This window comes from Procambarus clarkii, chromosome 45, assembly GCF_040958095.1.
Source record: "Procambarus clarkii isolate CNS0578487 chromosome 45, FALCON_Pclarkii_2.0, whole genome shotgun sequence".
Taxonomy (NCBI): Eukaryota; Metazoa; Arthropoda; class Malacostraca; order Decapoda; family Cambaridae; genus Procambarus; species Procambarus clarkii.
This window is the reverse complement of record NC_091194.1, coordinates 5,630,802-5,651,992: the sequence shown is the minus strand read 5'-3', so window position 1 is coordinate 5,651,992 and position 21,191 is coordinate 5,630,802. Positions and strand designations below refer to the sequence as shown.

The 21,191-nt window shown below is 38.3% G+C and overlaps 1 protein-coding gene across 6 annotated transcripts in view; it reads right to left on the bottom strand.

Moving 5' to 3' along the window:
* Nucleotides 1–21,191, bottom strand: part of HUWE1 (HECT, UBA and WWE domain containing E3 ubiquitin protein ligase 1) — a 75,772-nt gene that overhangs the window by 17,340 nt on the left and 37,241 nt on the right. For 3 of the 6 annotated variants that reach the window (XM_045761127.2, XM_045761130.2, XM_045761128.2), the window contains exons 35-45: nucleotides 20,247–20,444; nucleotides 19,598–19,742; nucleotides 16,710–16,973; nucleotides 14,392–14,557; nucleotides 6,496–6,625; nucleotides 5,035–5,164; nucleotides 3,698–3,844; nucleotides 2,629–3,385; nucleotides 2,138–2,305; nucleotides 1,359–1,590; nucleotides 502–755 (exon numbers count right to left, since the gene is read on the bottom strand). In XM_045761127.2, the coding sequence (XP_045617083.2) occupies nucleotides 502–755; nucleotides 1,359–1,590; nucleotides 2,138–2,305; nucleotides 2,629–3,385; nucleotides 3,698–3,844; nucleotides 5,035–5,164; nucleotides 6,496–6,625; nucleotides 14,392–14,557; nucleotides 16,710–16,973; nucleotides 19,598–19,742; nucleotides 20,247–20,444 (2,591 nt within the window). The remainder of the gene's footprint in view (nucleotides 1–501; nucleotides 756–1,358; nucleotides 1,591–2,137; nucleotides 2,306–2,628; nucleotides 3,386–3,697; nucleotides 3,845–5,034; nucleotides 5,165–6,495; nucleotides 6,626–14,391; nucleotides 14,558–16,709; nucleotides 16,974–19,597; nucleotides 19,743–20,246; nucleotides 20,445–21,191) is intronic. The other 3 variants (XM_045761131.2, XM_045761133.2, XM_045761134.2) reach the window with 3 other exon arrangements.

The window sequence follows — 21,191 nt, the reverse complement described above, 5'->3', positions numbered from 1 at the left end:
AAGACTGAATAGCATCGAGTGACTGATTTTGCAGAAGAGGCCAACTGGTCAACCTATATCAACATTATTATTGGGAACTCCATTACACAGTAGGAAGCAAATTTATAGGTTGCACTCATAATCAGTAAACTCTGCCTCTGTAAGCTGCTGAAATTGCCAGAAGTCACCCAAGACTATAAGCATCATGTGAATTTAATAAATTATCTAATCCCACCATACATGCATGCAATTTTATCTAAAAAAAATATTTAAACAAAGCCAACATGATTATGAAATAATATAGTACAGTACTTGCAAACACTAATTCGCAATACTTGGCTGAAAATTAAGACACCAGATCTAAAAAGAAACGAAACAAAGTGACAACAGTTCTGTCCGTCCTAGACCATTATCTAATGAGTTGGGTTTCTATAATACTTGCACAATGTACACTGAGAAATATGAAAACCCTGCATAATTAAACAGTCAAATTATTCCAACCAAACTAAGCCATGCACTTACGTAGCTGTCACTTGTTGGCCACTAGACGAGGTTCGGAGATTCCAGCTGGTAGACCAACTTGACGAGTGCATGAGACGTGAACCAATACGTGCTGTATTGCGTAGTATAGAAGAGAGCGATGTGCCAGATCTATTGAACATGTGTTCATGGACATGTCTGTTGCGCTCCTCACGCTGTCGGCGAAGCGTCTGAGCTTCTTGAGCTAATTCTGGGGGTAATGCTGCGAACTGAGAGTCCTCCAAGTCAGCCAAAATCTGAAATACAGAAAAAGTAATTCATAGTATATTATGAAAAATACTCACAGGTTAGGCAATGAGAATTCATTTGGGTTACTGGAATTCAAATTACCAAGGCAATAAGGCAATAATGTAAACTAATTAAAATGACCCTCTCCCTTAACCCCCCCCCCCAAACACAAAGGCTGGCCCTTCTCAACCTTTTGCATCTCTAGTACAGTATACATTTTATTACTACAGTATATGGAACCCATTTAAAGTACTTGTGCAAGCAACCTTGCAAAAAAAATAAAATACAAATTTACACTGCTTTTTTTTTTATCAATCACGCAATTTTAATACCCAAGTTTCACTTAATATCAGGTCAGGAAGTGCTGACCTGACAAAGGAAGGTGACAAAGGGAGAGCGCACCCTAGTCCCTGCACATCCTCTCATGTGTATTTTATATATATAAAATGCTGAACTGTAATGTCAATCCTGACCTTAAAAGCTTCCTAGAAGGTTGAGCATTCCAACATCACCAGAAAAGAATGGATAGCCTATACATCAATAGGATATTGCCATTTATGATTTTTGTTTATATACCAAAATGCTTGATTTAAAAATCAAAGTCAACTCACAGTTTGTCTAAGAGATGGTGGAAGTGTCTGCAAGAAGGAAACTGGGTCCATGGGGTCATCAGGGTTAGAACGTGCTGCTTGTTGCCGCTGCTGTTCAAGACGCTGTTGAGCAAGAACTTCTTCCTGGATGTTTGGAGGAAGTGCAGCCAGGAACTCTGGATTGACTTCACTAACATTGGCACTGTTGCTCTCTCTTGTACTCTCGGTTGCTCGTTGTCTTACTCTTTGAAGTCTAAAGATGGCAGATTACACTATTACAATGTTTGAATGCTGTCAATATAATAGCAACCCAACCCAACCCTCAGGTCAACAAAATAGTGAAAATAAAACCTTGATTGAATCTCTGCATAAACAAAACTATGTAAATTTATACATGGAAGCTAAACAAACTAACCTCTCTTTTTGTACTTCTTTTAGCTTCATTCTCCTCACTTTTACTACCTCTCTTCACCTAATAACTAACCTGATTTCTGTTTAAAATGTGTTCAGTATTACTTCTGAAAATGACAACACTTACCTTTTATCAATGAAATCTGAACTGCACAAGTTGGATTGTAATCTGTTAATCGCAAGTGGTTTTGTGATTTGGCTCCTTTGTTTAATCATTTAAATTTTCTTATCTTCTACCAGGAGAAGCCATACCCAAAAATGATGAATATAACCTTATAATTGAAATTCTTATTTGGGTTAAAAAATCCAAGAACTCTAATGAGAATTCATTTGGGTTACTGGAATTCAAATTACCAAGTGCTTTCAGTAGTAAGAAAAAAACCACTTACCTAAGTTGTTCAGCTATTACTTCTTGCCTCATATCTTCAGGTAAAGCTGCAAGGAAACTTGGGTCAACACCCTCAGGGATCTCAATGTCTCCAAGAATGGCTGAGTAGTCCGGGCGAGTGCTGGACGACCCAGATGGTCCAGCCTCATTCTCCCTTCCAGCTCTTGAACTTTATAGACAGAACACAATACATAAATAACACAAAGGAAACATTGCCTCATGGTGGTCTGGAGGAAACAAGTGGTATGGAAATATGGAAACGGTAAATAGGTAAGAAATGAGAGTGGGGCATATTTGGAAGGGAATGGGGACAGGGAAATTGGAGGGAGTGAGAGAGGATAAGGAAAGATAGGTGCAGAGTGAAGAAGAGAAACTAATTCTAGATACAGTAAATAACTAAGGACAAATTGTCAGTACCACATGCACTTATCTACGTTAAATTGATGTTTCACATTTGTAATCAAGTGCTATTAAAATTATTGAAAAACTCACTCTTGGCTCTCTCTTCTCAAGCTTGATGGCATAACTAACACAGGAAGTGACGAGGTCATCGTTTGATCCCCTACTTGATCTTGCAAATCCTGTTGCATAGGCATGCTTGGATCTTCCCATGCTTCTCTTGGAGGCATACCTGCTAATGGTGGGGTTGCGAGGGTGTCGCCAGACGATGCCAGCAACTCCGGCGATTGACTGGGGTACTCTGGAGGGCTAACAGACATAGGAGTTTCTTCTTGAGTAACCAAACTTTCAACATTGTCATTAGATATAGTTTGAGGCCCCACTGTGGGCAGGGGAGAAGCTGCCACCATTTCTGCATCTGTGACGGACAGAGCGGAGGTCGTCATGTTACTGGTTGGTGCTAAGAGTGAGGTTGGAGTTGGGGTAGACGTTGTTGGGGAAGGGAATGGAGGCAAACTGCTCACACATGTGGTTTGAGGGGTGGTTGGAGCAGATGGTACACCTCCCAAGGCCCCACCAAGAGCTGGGATTGAGGAAACAGGAGGTTCTTGCAGTGGTAATGTGGAAGCACCAGATGATACTGGAGATAATAGGGTCAAGAGTCCGGAAAAGCTGGGTGTTGTCGTCGTTTGAGGTCTTGATGAAGAGGCCAAAACAGATTCCACAATGGACTCTGCTATGGATGCTGTGCTCAAAATAGCAGCATCTTGACCAGAAGCTTCTGGATTTGGAGTTTCTTGAACCCCAGATGCACGATTACTGTCAGGTGCTTCACCCATTTCGGCATCACCTGAGAATATAAAGGAAGCACATGATTTTCAACACATGAAATTAATGGAATGTGATGATATTTCAGACAGTTCTGGACCTTTATCAAGTTTTTCCATTTGCATAGGTAGGGTTAACTATAACTTTAATTAAGAATCTACGTTCAGAGGTCTCAATCAAATCAGACCAATTCTCTTATTCTTTGAGTACAGATACTGTACTTTACAAGAAACAATACTGCCTACATAACATGGTTAGTGCAAAAAATATAATTCAAACAAAATACCAGCAGTACAAATAATATCATTACTACGAGATAAATGTCACCACTCACCACTCTGAAGAAGAAGAGGACCACGAGCGCTTTCAGTCGAGGCCGGCGGAGGCTTATTTGACTCCTGCTCTTTTTTCTTTTTGTCTCGTTCTGACTGCTCTGCATCTCTATATTTTTCTAGAACTGCCATTAATGCCGGCTTGACAACTTTGAAGAGAAAAACAAAAATATTAAGCACTGCCTAGGAAAAATCTACTTAACAGAATATGGTATATAATGTGGAATATATCACTTTATAAACCTTATCAAATGATTACTTATGGCACATTCCTCAAATTTTATCTACTTGTGCAATTTGGCCAGGTTTCCTTGGTGATTTTCCCCTGATCATCTATGATATTGCTGACTGAAGCCCTTTATAGCCTTCACATACCCACTGGCAAATTCCCTGAATTTAATGCTACACAAGTACACAGTCACGAATAATGCCATTTCAACCATTTTCAACTCCGGAGGGAAAGGTGGTTACCAGGCCTGTGGGAAATGGAGGAGGCACTGGGCCCATGGAAAACGTTAGGTGGAGGTGGGAGGTGGAAGCACCAGGCCCATGAGAAAAGATGGGGAGAGGCACTGGGCCCATGGGAAAGGGGGAGTAACCGGGCCCATGGAAAGAGGCAGCAGACACCAGGCCCATGGGTAAGGGGATGCACCAGGCACGTTGGAAAAGCAGGGAGGCACTGGAACCATGGGAATTGGGGGAAGGAACTGGGACCATAGGAAAGGGGGGAGGCACTGGGATTGTGGCAAAGAAGGGAGGCTCTGGGTCCGTGGGGGGAGCGGGGAGGAAACACTAGCTAATGGTGGGAAAAGTAGAAATGCAGTAGTGAGGATATATACATGATAATTCCATGGAAGCAAAATAATTAGGTCAAAGGCAGTGAATAAACATTTATTCATCTATACTGTGGATAGATGTACATTGTGGGAGAGGGTCTAAAACAGGAAACAGGATCTGGGAAAGGGGAAGGGGGACAGGGGGATGCAAGAGGAGGGGAATGAGGGGGGAAAAAGTGGAGAGAAAAAGAGGCAGTATAAAAGAATACACCATTCCCAACATGAATAATGGGTTAACACTATTTCCTGTAACCAATTTATTTTAATATATCAACATGTATACAGTATCAACATATTTGAATATATATATATATATATATATATATATATATATATATATATATATATATATATATATATATATATATATATATATATATATATATATATATATATATATATATATATATATATATTTCATTTAGCATCCCTATTACTAAATGGGGCATTACAACGCATTATAATTACAATAGTATTATATTAATAACTGTAAGCAGCATTACCTGTGACAGCATCATGCATAGAGTCTGCCTCAAGAACTCTAGTCTCCTCCGTCCACCGCGAGAGTGCATTAGGAACGTTGGAAAGGGATGCAGATGAACCAGTGTTGTTCATCACTGTCCCACCATGATCCTGCAATGTATCATGCTATCACCCACTGTCTTGCATCTTAATTAACAATCTTACTCCAGTCACACCTTGACACAATAAAACATATCAAATGACCCTCATACTTCACAAACTGCCATGTTCACGAGTACTGGAATTTAATTTACACTGGGTGATATCATTAGGAAAATGAAGGATGCAAATTGGTTAAACAACAAAATTTGGGAAAGGCAATACTGTAGAGTCAAATTTAAATTTTCTTTTTAAGGATGATGCAAGTTGTGACAAAGATGGACAAGCCACGATAATTTTCACTAAAGACTAATACAAAAATTTAGTTTTGCACCTCAGGGTTTAGTTGTTAAAGTAAAGGGAGAGGAATTTTTTAAACTGCCAGGTAGCTATACCATCAAATTCTGTTTACTTCTCAAAGAAGGCTACTCCTCTAGCCTCGCATTATGAGCCAGATTATGGTCCCAGCTCCAAATCTAGTTTCAGGAGCCAATATTGACACTTTCTCGGACTACCGAGCATCAACAGGTTATGTGGGTTGATAAGGTTTGTATGCTTCTGGTTAGATAAAACCACTTTGGTGAATAATTGACTGTATCCCTCTATTCCGGAGGTGAACCATTCAATATTATTCCGGCAGCTCCATATCGTTTCCTACCCAGAATATGGAGGGCTCTGCCCTTTCCCAATTATGTTCAGGGTGACAAATGAGGTGTACTTTGCCAAAAGATAAATGTTGCCACTCAACACTGAAGAAGAGGATCATGGAAAGCTACAATTTAAGTTATGTAATGAAATTTACTCTGAGTTTTAAATCAATTACAGAATAAAACTTCACTGAAACATGGGTAAGTTTAACTTGAAATAATGTCAAGTATAATTGAACATCACTTTTTAACAGATGCCTTGGTAGCTCTCCTTACCTTAGGCATTGACTTATTTGACAAATTAAGTCATGGCAGGCACCTAAGAATTTACCCACTAGCAAGTTGAACCTTAGCAAACTCCCTTCCTCCATGATGGTGGGCACAGATTGATCCAAGATCAATAGATACCCAGCTGTGTGTGAGGGCAGGGAAGAGCAGAGGGGGTGTTTTGGTTATCTGGGTTACTTTTACATTTTGTTTGCTCATCTTTCATACCATATATATCTGTGGGAGAATTTTCATGTTGTACCTCAGCTCCCCCACCTCTTAAGGGAGGCAGGATTCTGATCAGTTTCCAATAGAGATGCGAGATAATCCTAGACGCATGACGAGATATTGGTCTCTCTGCTCTTTTTCTATCTATTCCAGTCAAAAGCATTAATTTCCTATCAATAGATTCCTAATAATAACACCCACCTGCATTTCAATAAATTCGTCTGGGTCAGGGGGCATCAATCGCACATCAGGATTGGTGAAGAGTACCTGAGAGGCTTCCCGCAGGTTGGATGACAGCTGGAGAACATCCCGGTGACTGGGTCCCAGTAGTCTGTGCAACAAAACTTCTGTCTTATTATCATCAAAACTCCACACACACACATTCTCAGTAGGATCATTTTACAAGAAATTAACTCACTACTATTCTATTACAGCATAACACTTGAGTTCTAAGTATACCTAGGTAAGCTACCTTGCAAAATTCTGAAGACATCAGCTATATAAATAATGCAATTTACATATTGTGCTATATTTTCTCACAATTTTTAATATTACTGTACAGGAGGAGTATTAATGTCCTGAAAGTCCTGTTACCATTTCAGAACAGACTTGTTCTTGAATTTTCACGAGACACATCTTTGGCACACACTACAGAATTATATTTATTAATTTCTTGTATTAACACTAAGGTCTACCCTACCACTTACAATATTTATTCATATTTAATGCAAAATTTTATCTTAACCTTATTAACTCTTCAAAAATGAATAAAAAATTAGTGTAACTATTTCATAAACTGTACGGTAGTTACGAGTCAGTTGTTAAATTATGCTAATACCGAGACTGTACAGTTTTAAATGCTCTATTTACCATCCATAAAAACAATCTTAAATCATAGTTTCAATAATGTTGTTAACTCTTCAATTTATTGCAATTTTTTAAGTATATCAACACAAATCTCACATAAGCTCATATTAGACCAACATTATATTTCCAAAGATACAAAACCAGAATCCTGTAACCAACTTCCTGGAAGTCTAAACTCTTATGATTTATATAGTGTGAAAGAACCGGCACTTGTTTGAATACCACTTTTTTCAACTCGTCTTTTAAGTCTAAATTGTAATATGAATTATTATGTTATAAATTAGATTACAAAAAACTATAGCACCCTGCATATATAAAATTTATAAACCTTCATAAGAATGTAAAATATAAATTATGATGAAGCAATATAAATTATGATGAAGCAGCTAAAGCATAAAAGTAGGAGGAAACTTCAGTACACAAGAGTAATACTGTACTGAGAGGATGTGGCACCCCCTAAGACATGCACCTCTAAAGTGGCTCCCCCTCAAGATGTGCACCCTTATAGTTTTCTCTCCTAAGATGTGCACCCTTACAGTTTTCTACAGCATCCACATGATAGTTGTGGGTGCCACAACTACCACACAAGACACCCACACCCACCAGAGGAGGACTTGTCGAAGACTGGGCGGCGGGGATGCTAAGCCCCGGAAACACTTCAAGGTAACTTCAAGGTAGTTCCACCAAGCAATGCACCCACATGGTAGTTCCCCCATGCCATGTACTCTCATGGTAGTTTTCCCAAGCCATACAACAACATGGTAGTTTCCCCAAGCCATGCACCCTCATGGTAGATTCCCCAAGCCATGCACCCTCACGGTAGTTTCCCCAAGCCATGCACCCTCATGGTAGTTTCCCCAAGCCATGCACCCTCATGGTAATTCTCCCAAGCCATGCACCCTCATGGTAATTCTCCCAAGCCATGCACCCTCATGGTAATTCTCCCAAGCCATGCACCCTCACGGTAGTTCCCCCAAGTCATGCACCCTCACGGTAGTTCCCCCAAGTCATGCACCCTCACTGTAGATCCCTCGAGCTGTGTACCCTCATGGTTACTGTCTGGAGCAGTACACCTTAACTATATACAGCCTATCCAGACCATAAGACATGCCAAACACTCACGACCTGCTGTGTCACTCATGGATATCTTTGCTAATTGTTCCAACACAATGTGGAGGGGGGGAGGGGGGGGGGGGAGGAGTAGGAGGTCACTATCACCAAGAGGCAGCTCACTATGATACACAGCACAAGCAACTAATCTCACTGACCCTTAGAGTCCTTGGATTCACAAGAAAATGCAATTATCACTTTGAAAATTACAAAGGTAACACCAGGAACTACCTTTAAGAGTCTCTAGATGTAATAATAATAATAATAATAATAATAAATGGTGGTGGTGATATCAGGGTTAAAATAACATTTGAGTGGCTGATAAAGTCATTCCATCACTAAAGCCACCATCCTTCTGGGTAATATCACAAGCCTTGAACACCTTTGTAGGGAGGACATGTTCCAAGCAACAGTATAAGTCTAGCTAAAATAATAATACTAATAAAAAAAGGCAATAGACTAAAGAGCCTCAGGTTTATAAATTTGCATCATGTCTAGTTTCGTATTTGATAATATTTTTATAAATTGTATAGTTTAGCAAAATATTTATAGTTTCAGTGGGAAGAGTGTGTAAAGGGCTCAGGTGCTGCTGTTGTCTAGAAATGCTTTAAAATATTTACTTCACAGCTGACAAATAATATGCATGCTATACCCATACACATAACTCATGTGCATCTACTGCATGCACCACTCCCTTTATCCATGGAGAAAAACCTTAAAAAAATGTATTATTTTGGGCGTGTGACTAGAATAGATAGTGGAGATAAGGGCACCAAAAGCTTATATATTTAATACAAGATATTGAACCGACTGCAGTGTAGAAACTTGAGAATTCCATTCAGGCTTCATACCACAGGAATCCCCTCAGCTTCCTGACCCTAGGAATTCCCCATCTCATACCCCAGGAATGTGCAGATAAATGGCTGCTGGAATCCCATCCAAGTGTAGAGTATTGAAAGTGAGTTATGTGGGACAGAAGACCTGTCATTAACCACAGTAAACCATAAAGGGAAGGGAATTCCTAGAAACAATTAGAGAGAAAAAACAGAGAAGAGATGGAAGTAGACATGATCTCAACACTAATATCAGAAGCTCATGTGAACAGGATAAAAATCAGCAGCATATGAGAAGTTAGCAAACAAACTCGTTTAAGAATCTAAAGAGGCTTTAAAGTTCATACACACTGCCTATGTGAGACCAATACTATGTGAGAAGCACAAAAAGAAGCCTGAGAAATTTAAGTTTTGCCACTAGATCAGTACCCAAATTGAGAGGACTCGGTTATAGGGATAGATTGTGGAAACTTACACTCAACTTTAGAAGAGAGAAGAAATAGAGGGGAATATGATCACTACATATAAGGTCTTGAGGGGGGAGAAATAACAAAGTGGACAAAGGATGATAATTCAAATTAAGAGGTAGGACAAGAGAACACCAGTGGTAGTTGAACACGGAACCAAGTCAGAGATGAAAGTACATTCTCTTTCCCTGTACAAGTGGTCTGGAAAAGGAATGCAATCAAGGAAGTGGTCGTTGAAGCCAATTCCATTTACAACTTTAAGAAAAAAAAAAAATATGAAAGCCTAAATGGTGAGAGGTATCTGACTCACCAGTTACAAACGGCTAGGAGGCAAGCATAAAGAGCTAGATCGCACCTCCCTGTAGTCACTAATAGCTAAGCAGTGTGCTTCGGGAACCACTTGAGGAAATCTGGTTCTAGAGATTCTCCGTGATAATTATGTAGCGTGTGATATGGGTAATAGGTGCCTGTTATATTTATACATCTTCAGCCTGCTATTCTTATATGGTACTACATTCCTTCCAATTTTCTTTTCTTCGGACTTGTGCTTCCCTGGCCCATGACAATGGAAAAGCAATAAAATAACGATGACTTGGGTTCAATCCCCAGGAAATAGACAGGTGAACAGATGAAAGCAAATGTGCCTAACCGTCTCTAACAGTAAAACAGGCACCCAGGTGTTTGACAAATATTATGGGTTGCATCTTGGTTAAGGTTAGTACTTTACCTAGAGGGACTTTGATAAGCCTAAAGTCCAGCCTTCCTGTCCTTGACAATGGGAACTATAATGGACAAAGTACAGTGTGATGAATTCCATATCATAAAGATGAAAGAAACTAAAAGCAGAGCCTAACGAGCACTGAGAGTTACCGGTAACTACAATACACAAACCACTGATACATGGAAGGTCTTAAAGTTTCTTAAAGTTGTTTCAGAGCATATAAAATCATACACTTTTATATCTCCTAGGTGAAATATTCACCTTCAGAGAAATGCAGCAAAAAGGTATTACCAAGAAAAATAACAGGTCGGTGGCATTGAAAATATTCAAAGGAAAAAACCCTTTTGGGGATAGTGGGGAAGTACAAGCCTTACCTTTACAGGTTGGGGCTTTACAAAATTTAAGACATGACCCACCATAAAGGTAAGAAAGGCACGATGACCAAACCACGACTCGGAAGATAGCGAAACACCAACGATTTTTGTCGTCGTCGATAAAACAACGGTGAAAAGGACATAAAAACATGAAAAATTATAAGGCGAGGCTCTAAGAGAGATGGAGCTTATTCTTATAGAAATCAGTCACACATTCCCCATGTTCATTTTTCCATTTGTGCATGTTTCATAATACAATAACAGGGAATTTTTGTATCTGCATTCCAACCTCCTGCTCTTCAATAACCCTTTAACCCTTATACTGTAGTACTCTAATTGCCATATGCAACTTTCTCATTTGATTTGTTAACTATTTTCAGTCCTGCACACCTTGATGTGTATACACACATTTTTACCACTCTCAGGCACCTTAAGGACATATACCCTCTGAATAGCAAGGGAAAATACAGAAAAAATCCACAATTTTTTTTTTTGGATGAAGTAGTCCCCCATCAATATACAAATTAATACATGCTATCAATTACTGCATATTATCATAAGAATTTTATTGTATAGTACATATAAAAACCTGGAAAATAAAGCAAAAATCAAAATATTATATAAAACAAGAATGCTAGTACCAACATGATCTTTTGAATTACAGTACTTAACTACCAAAATTAATATAATTAAACATTGAAAACTCTTTCAGAGCAACATAAGAGATGATGTAATGAGTGAGACGGGGTTAGTTGCACTACTCCAGCAGTGAAGTGAGGATGGCCAACACGTTAAGGCCAAGGATGACTAGGATAAACATTCCCTCGTTAAAGTAAATGAGTTTCGTGGTTACATGCAATAATAAAAAGCTTAATTGCTAAAGAAAAAATGTCATTACTGGAGAGGAAGCCCGGGAAGAGGCAAGATAGCGTACCGATAAAAAGGTACTGAAAATGACACGTAAAATTGGATATACAAAACGTAGTAGTATTGTACAAGTCACAATGTTTTAGGTATAAAACAAAGTAAGTTATGGTACTAAAAACACAAAGATGATACAAACATTAGTTCATATTACAGTGAAACCTCGATTCGGCAAATTTTCGGTTGGGCATTTTGGAATTGGTTTGTTGCCTTTTAGGAATTTTTTGTTGGGTGAATGATAACTCTTTAATATGCCTCCAATCACATTTTTAACGATTTTTATAGATGGGCCCAACATTACAAGGTAAGGTGCCTTGGAAAATCAATTGAGCATATTTAAAACTCAATTCTATTGTTCATTTAATTTTGAGATTCCCTGGTTTTCATTCACTAATTTGGGTCACTTTTCCTTTAAAATAAAATTTCAAGACTAGGGCAAGGGAAATATGCTATATATGTAGTTAAATCTCTTTGTAGACAGGTTTTCTTGGTAGTTGTCCTTCATGTGACACATTGAAATTAACATTTTGCTCAGTGAAATCAGCCAATAGAGCATGAGAAATATTAGTGTCTAAATGTAACTCTCTTAATATGGCTCCAATCACATTTTTTATGATTTCTATAGATGGATTCAACATTACAAGAATGTACTTTGAGCCTTAGAAAAGCTATTGAGAATGTTTTTAAACAAATTCTATAGTTTGTTTTCATGTTGAACTGGCAAGGGTTCACTGGGGTATGGCCCTGCTACCTTTTGAAAATGAGTTAAGACTGGGGATGTAAGAAATAAGCTAAATGTGGTTAATTTGTTTTGCAAACATGTTCATTTGGTAGTTATATATATTATAGGTTGAAATGAAAATTCTGCTAAGTGAAATTAGCCCACAGAGAATGGGGAATGCATCCTGGAGGCATCTCTGGTAGCAAGGAATCCCTTACTGCAGCAAATTTGGGGTCGTCCCACATAGTTAGCTCGACCACTTGGGCTGAATGGTAGAGCAACGCTCTCTCTCCATGCAGGTCAGCATTCAATCCCTGACCATCCAAGTGGTTGGGTACCATTCATTCCCCCTGTCCCATCCCAATCCTTATCCCAACCCTTTCCAAGTGCTATAAAGTTGTAATGGCTTGGCACTTTCTCCCGATAGTTCCCTCCCTCTCCTCCCCACATAGTTCGTTGAATCGAGGTTGTACTGTATTAATGTAAATTATTAACATGACCTAATGGGTTTTGTAAAATATGAATCAATTCCCTTTAAATTTTATAAATATATCCATTGGTCAAAGTGTTTCAGAAAAAGATACTTAGAAAATGTGCTGATAAATACTTTCAAGTCTGCATCGATTCCTAGGAAATAATGGCGAGACCTGCTCCCCGTCACCACCCCCTAAAGTACCGTACGCACAGGCAAGATGATGGCGAAACTCACCACACCCCAGAGTACTGCACACCCAGGTAAGATTACAAAAATATCACTTACAGAGAAACAAAAAAAAAAATAAATAAAAAATGTTAACTGATCATGAAAAGTACAATACAAATCTCCAGGCCACAGTGCTTCGGGAACTAGACAATGGCAGAGAGAGAACTGGGAGGTAGTGAATTTAGTGAACTGTAATGAGTCCAGTGTGGAGTTGGTGGTGGCAGGAATACCACTCCCCACTATCATGTAGGAATAAGATGTAGTTGTTTATGTCCTGCCTCCTAGCCTTTTATACCTGATGAAAATATTAACTGGGGGACAGGAGAATAAACTGGAAAACTTCGTTCAGTGTGCGTATCAGGTCCTAACCCAGCTGCTTGTCACAGTTACATTTCCGGAGCCAAGCTGGAGTATCGTTGTTCAGCCGTTGTATGTATTTATACAACTAGATATGTTAAAAGTATTCTTGGAGAAGGGCACTTCAAATAATACAATACTGTATATAAATATTAACATTTTCGAGACATCTCCTACAATACTTTTCCATCCTTCCTGGGCAAGTACTATCAATTTCCATGCTAAGGTCTACAACAGAATAATGTTTCACATTATAAGTTACAATAATGTGGCTGAAAATTTGTAACCTAACCCACACACATGCATGAAGAGCAATGATGTTTCAATATGTCCTGGACCCTTATGAAGTAATGAGGAGTCTAGGACCAATGAAAACGTCATCACTTTCCCGTTTCTCTCTCTCTCGTTCGCGCGCGTGCGTGCGTGCGTGCGTGTGTGTGTGTGTGTGAGTGGAGGGGTTGGGGCTGGTTACCAATATTAATAAAATAAGTTTTACAAGGTTTCAATTTACATAAACCATGATGAAAAGTAGTGTAGGGATGCATGTATGGTGATGACATTTGACTAAAGACAACAACTGGAGGGAATGATAATGAACTTTGGCAGCTGCAGCGCAAGGAGAGTAAGAACAAGTGATGAAAATACTTACAAGTTTGGCACAATGAAATAAAAGCATGATGTACGAGAAAATATTGAGGTCATAAGATGGGATCTAACCTGCATCCCTGAATTCCACAGAACATGTACTACTGACGATTATGGTTCAGTCTCTAGTGCATGTTACTGTCGAATCCAGGAAAAAAAGTTTGATCCCATTGTACCGACTCAATATTTTTCACCTCTAAGTTCTCTGCAAATATCTAACCAAGAAATTAGTTAGTACTGATCAAAATGAGTACAGTTGGCTAAGGTGCAGTGAGATGAGGAGAGCGAAGGGTGTCTGAACTAAACAGAAAAATACAGGTGTCGGTGAACTACAAGGAGATGAGCAAAGCTGTGGTTATGGGGAGTGCGGGTCACCTCTGGAGTATGGTGGTGGTGGTGGTGTGGGTGCGTGGGGTGACAGTATGGTACCTGAGCACCCCGCGTTGGCGACTGGGCCTGCTGTTGAGGCGAGCGCTGGCCGAAGCAGGAACCTCACGGGGGTTCTGGAATAATGGGTGAGTGGGAATGGCATTGCTCCCACCTGCAAGAAATAAATAACCAAATTAAAAGAGTGGCAGAAAAATGATTATAATAAAATATGTTCAAACTTTTATATTTAATAAATGTTGGAAGAGAAAATAAAAAATAAATACTGCAATACTGAAACAACTGCAGCAATAATAATACATAATAAAATAATTAAAATTATTATTATTATTATTATTTTTTATTATGGCCAACTCTGGGAGGTATCTCTGAACCCATCAAACACATATTGCAACAATTTATATTGTGATTATTATTTAAAAAAAAGGGGGAAGGGGGGGGGGGGGGGGTTGCTACATCGAAAGATTCTAGTATGGGCCAGACTATCTTTGATAATGAGTTTCCCAGGCTGGAGCCTTGGAAATTAGCAAGATGTGGTTAAATGTCTTGACACACACGTTCTTGTGGTATTTGTCTTGCACATGACAAGTTAAAATTAATAATATGCTCAGCACAATTAGCCTATTATGTGGGGGGAAATATTAGGGTATAAATGGTAATCTTTAACATAGCCTGACAACACTTTTGGCAACTTTCATAGTAATAGAATTCCCTACAGGTGTATATGCATATAATGTACAAAAGCCCGGAGTGACTCCCCGCAGCAAAGCCTAAAGTCGGCAATAGTTACCCATGAATGTACAAAATCCGTAAAATGTGTATACTCTTTTCAGTTTTCTCACCTTAATTCTTGTGCTTCGTCATTCGTTTTGGTATCATTGTGTTTAAAATTTAATTCCCTGCAGGTGTATATGCATATAATGTCCAAAAGCACGGCGCCACTCCGCGCAGCAAAGCCTAAAATTACCCGTGAACACGCACCAATTTGTACACCTCAGCCTTATGTGTATACTTGTTCAGTTTGATAACATCAATTTTCGTGTTACATCTTTCTTTTTGGTATCAAATTGTTCCCAATATAAAGGCGCGTATTTTAAAATTATTCCCATGATAATAGACCAATAACTGGAATTTTAACAAATATTTTAATTTTGGATGCTCATCATCACAATTATTTATATTTTTCTAGTGTTCTAACATGTCAGAACAAATTGACATTTTTTTATAAAAAAATTAAAAAAAAAAAAAAAAAAAGACAAATTTTCGTGTTATATCTTTCATTTTGGTATCAAATTGTCCACAATCTAAAGGTGCATATTTAGAAACTAGTCCCATAATAGCACAATAAATAGAATTTTAAATATTTTAAAATTTTGACCAAAAACGAATTTATAATATTTCGAGTGTTCTGACATCAAGTTTCGTGTTGCATCTTTCATTTTGTTATCAAATTGTGCGCACTCTAAAGGCACTTATTTTGAATCTATCCCGAAGTCGATCGGATATTAAATGAATTTTATACAAATATTTATATTATTGGATGCAAGACCTGTTCGATGCTCGGACTCGAGATTAAAAAATTTAACGCAAGTCACATTCGAAGAGTGCTACAGTGTTAAAGGCATCTTCAGTTGCAGCAAATTGGCTCCTTGTAAACATATAATTCTCCAAATCAAGATTGCATTGTACAAAAATGCAATCTTGCATCTTTAAAAGGTTTAGCAAGCAAGACCAGGGCCAGATTTCATCAGGCACTGATGCAACACACACAGTCTGAACATCTTTACTTTCCAAGGTGGCTTTGTTTACATTCAGTATACAGTTTACGAGTTTGGAAATTCCACAACCAAGGGTTATTATTGTTATAAACTACCATGTAGTGCTTCAGAGCTCATAAATTGTTTAATAAATGAAAACAAGACACCATGACTGAGGAAAGATAAACGTGTAAACCTAAGTGGTTGAATAAATATTCAACGAATCCTGAAGCAGCTTAAGTAGACCATATACAGATGACCTAACCACTTCCCCATAATATATTTCTAAAAGATGTGGATCAACCCTACTCAATATAAAAACTGTTACAGTTTGTAAAGGTCGGACACAAACAATTAAAAAATTGCAGCATGTATGTATGTATATATATGTGTGCATTATATATTACATCGCTAAGAACTATTTGACCCAGCCAGGATTCGAACCCATGCCGTCCAGGATCACCCCTAAACGTACACAGTACCGTGACCACCGCACCAATGATCGTGTATATGTATTTATGTATGTATGTGTATGTATATGAAACTTACTTGGATTAGCATTGGGTGTAGAAGCCATGAATGATGGATCCTCGTGAGAGTTGCTATGGTGATGAAGGGATACCCGATCAACTCGATCCCCAAATATGATAGTATCTATTGTGTCAATATACTGTTGATAGGACGGCAAGAGAAGAATGTCATCTGAATCACGATCTCCTGGAAGGCGAATGAAGGCTTCCTCCAGATCTTCATAGCCCTCATCAAACACAGAGCCTTCCTCTTCCTCTTCCTCCTCATCATCATCGTCATCGCCTAATTTACGAAACAATCATATATGCTTCTTTTTTTATTTTACATTCATTATAAAGCAGAGTTATGAACAATGTTTTCTTTCATGTTTTGCAAGTCAATGAGACAAATTATATGCAATAAATAGTATAATAAAGAACATCCTGTACCCACACTAATGCAATGAATCTATAAATCAATCACCAATTCACTGAAAACTCTCCAAAAACACGTAATAAATTATTTTAAAAAATATAACTTTTGGAAGTGTGCAAACCTATTTACTAGAAGTAGTATGGGGTGTGTCGCCACAATATACATTACACATTCACAAACACGATTACGTATTAAGACAAATGTCAAATATAGCAATCAAAATTCAAGGTACAGTATTTTAATTATATATTTTGTAAACAATATACTATACAGAATTTTATTTTTCTTTAAACAAAAAATGAATTTGCTGAACATTTTAACATTGTTCATTTTTGCATAAATCATAACTAGTGGTAAACAAAGCAATAAATTTAATAAAACACTTATTCAAGGAAGCTTCAGTAGCTCTTGTGCACTAGCTCAGGTATGACAAGCTTCCACAAAGCTGGAGACAGGGAGAAGAAGGCCAAACACAAGGTGTTACATGGGAAAAGAAATCCTGAAAGCTAACACTGAAAAAGTCTTGGGGGGGGGGGGGGGCTTGTTATTACACCGAACCCACACCAAAAAGAACATCTTCAGCTGCACACTGAAGGTTTGCTATTAAAAGATTTGCCCTTAGGAATCTGAACACAGTCATTCATGATCTGAAATTATAGAAGATTTTTTTTATATCATTTGTCGCACCAATTCTGGAACATGGAGCATCAGCACCGAGTCCTTATCTCATTTGGTTCATACAGAGTAGTGATGTGCATGGTATTCAATCCGCTCTCTCGCCTATTACATCACATTTTTCAAATATTTTATTCATCCTTGAGAGGTGATTTGTTTGGGTTTGTAGGTTTTTGGTTATGCAAAACAGTTGCATATTTTACAGTGGCAAAACAAAGAGACCAGACTGTGGTATCAGGCACGCAAGTAAGGAAGGAGGCAGGCTTGACTCCTGGGTGACCCGAGTTGCCTTGGTTGTGAGCTTGGGTATTAACACACTGGGCAAACTACAACTTCTCTTCTTTCAATTTCTTTCTCGTCAAAACACGTAGATCGTTGTGCTTTACCTATACTCTCTGGACAGTTTTACTTTGTTTTGAATGGGTCTCAAAAGGAATCCATTGCTTCTATGAGCCCACCAGAATCATGTCCTCGTGTTTGGCAGGCCGGCCAATGTCCAGAGGCCTGGTAGTTTTGTGGACATCGCTGTGGTACCAGAGTCAATGTTGAAGGAAATTAAGGGCCAGCCCAGAAATTTTTTAAAAGTAATTTTCCATTACTATTGAAAATTAACTAATACAAGTAAGATGACCAAATCACAGATCAGATGGAGAAACAACAACGTTTTAGTTCGTCCTGGACCATTATCAAGTCTTACTTAAAAGAAGCTAATCTAAATCATCCTGTCTATGATGCTCTTAATTTTTCACACAACTTTACATTCGCAAAAAGAAAGTAAATTTGTAAGTAAAATTCTGTACTTTGGTTTGGTGTTGAACATAAGGCCTATAAATTTCTATAGGGTTATTAAAACCACCACAATAGCTTAACACTTTCACGTTCTGATAACGGTCTCGACGTCATAAAACCAAGATATGCAGAGGCCCTGATGACGGTAATGCCATCATCAATTAATAAATCTGTAAAAATGCCATTTACTGTCTGAATATTATGGGACTGGTTTTCAAATGCACACCATGATATTGCAAATTATTTGATACCACAATGAATGACGTACAAAAATGGAAGTGAGAAAGCTGAGAGGGGTACAAACATTTGAGTGCTTTGTGCGCCCACGGTTAACGCTCGGCTTACTACGCGGATTAATAAATTTGCAAAAATTCCATTCGTTGTTCAAATATTATGGGACTAGTTTTAAAATGTGCACCGTGACATTACGAAGAATTTGATACCAAAATGAATGACGTAGCATGAAAAGTGAGGCGAGAAAACTGAAAAGATTAGTCACATTTGAGTGCGATTTATGTGCTCACGGCCAACACTTTGCCTACCTTGCAATGCACGGTGGGGTCGCCCGCCATGCACGCGAAAGTGTTAATGACCAATTGGTAAGGATACTTTAGTCTTGAACATATTCCAAGACTGAAGTCAATTCTCAGTGTATATAACAGATATATACCTCCTCCTCCCCCCCTCCCCCCCAAAAAAAATTGTACGTATCTGTGTATATATCCCTTTCACTCTAATCTGAGCCATGTGTAAGGCTCGCACACTACCTGTTTTGTGAGAAAACTAAAGGTCTTCATTTGCACGAGACTGGGTTCAAGTTATTGTATTCTCAACTGGGACACACTCGTTTTCGATTCCAAGTCATCCATGAAGGGTGATACAATGATGTACATTTTGCTGTCTACATCAAACATGGGAAGGAGAGTTTATACACAACTAAGCAATGAGTGCACAAGAGAAAATATCTAATATTTAAAATAATATTTAAGTTCATCATACTGTAATGCACAAGGTTAAATCTCACACACCTCCATCTTCCTCTTCCTCTTCCTCCTCTTCAACTTCTTCGTCATTGTCTTCGTCGTCTGCTTCATCTTCTTCCCGTTCTTCAGATGACTCGGATGATGAATCGTCCTGTTCTTCATTTCCTCCATCTTCTCCTTCATCCAGGAACTGTAACAAACTTTCATTAAAGTTTGTATCTTGTTTACAGCATGTATAACAATATGCATGTAAAGAATATGTATACATCCTGTTTATGTGCAGTTGAAGGTAGTGAGTACCTCGTATACACACCTTTTCTCTATGGTATATAATGCAACTACACTTTAAATATTTTATGACTGTCCATTTGTGAAATGCATATACAGTATATTGATTGAATGAATGTAAGTGGAATTCATGAGAGCCAATGAACTCTTGTTCTAAACTAACAGTATGCAGAACAAGGCCAGTGCCTGGGCCTGTGTTTCCATCTATTGATCTGGAGCACTACCCTTATGTTCTTGTCATACCCACTTTTAAAAACTATGGACAGAGGTAATCTACACTATTTTCCCTTTTAATTCGTTCCACTTGATAACTTCCTTTACACTGAAGTAGCATTTCATGATCCTCTCTGGTTAATCTATGAATTTATTTTAAAAAAGGTCTTGGCATACAAGTCAGTATTCTAACCTGGCTCTCCGAGTGTGACACCATGCGCGAGTCGTGAAGTGTGTCATCAGTGTCCATGGGAGCATCGTGGTCAATGACATAAGTGACGGTAGCTGTGACTGTGTCCCGATGTGGTTGTGCTCGACCTCCTCCGTCTTCTAAGAGGTGGTCTAATATTTCCTCCAGTCCAGCCTCATCACCCTCAACTAGAGTACCATCCTATGAGAAATGAATGAGCAATTAATGTAAGTTATATTTTAACAATCCTTTCATATGGAACACGCATTCCAAATGTTACATACATCTGATACTACTTGAAATTTGTAAGGCTAGAACATAACCGGTCCTGGAGAGAACGCAATTCATTTAGGAGGGGGACTCGCTGATACTACCGCTGTAAATTGACAACATTTATTTAATAATAAATACTGACCCATTCCAAGATTGAGTAGCTATGAAAATCTGAAAATAGCTGTGGATCGTTTCTATTACACAAGAATAAAATAAAGAGAAGTGCAGAAGCCCTACTGATCCATGAATGACAGTTCCTATTTATAATGAACTCATTTATATTTTTACTCAAAACAATCCCATGCAAATGTTACCCAGCAGTTTGTTTTATAAATCAACAACCCAATTCCTAAGCCAATATTTTCCCATATTTTTTCTGAATCTAAACTTCTCCACTATGTATCCATTTCTTTTTTGTTCCATTTTGTATCTATATATTAACATCCCTCCTTCACTGTGCCCCTTCATTGTGTGCGCGCTTCAACCATGTCACCTTTTACTTTTCTAGAGAAGGTTTCTAATTACTGAAATTAACTTTGTCATTCTTGTGTTCAAGTGAATTCATGTCCATTCTAAATGAGATCTTTATTCTAATCTAAATGAGACCTGACAAGGGCAAGATAATTATGAAGAACATAAGAAGTCTTATTGCTAACCTTTTAGAAATGACAACTG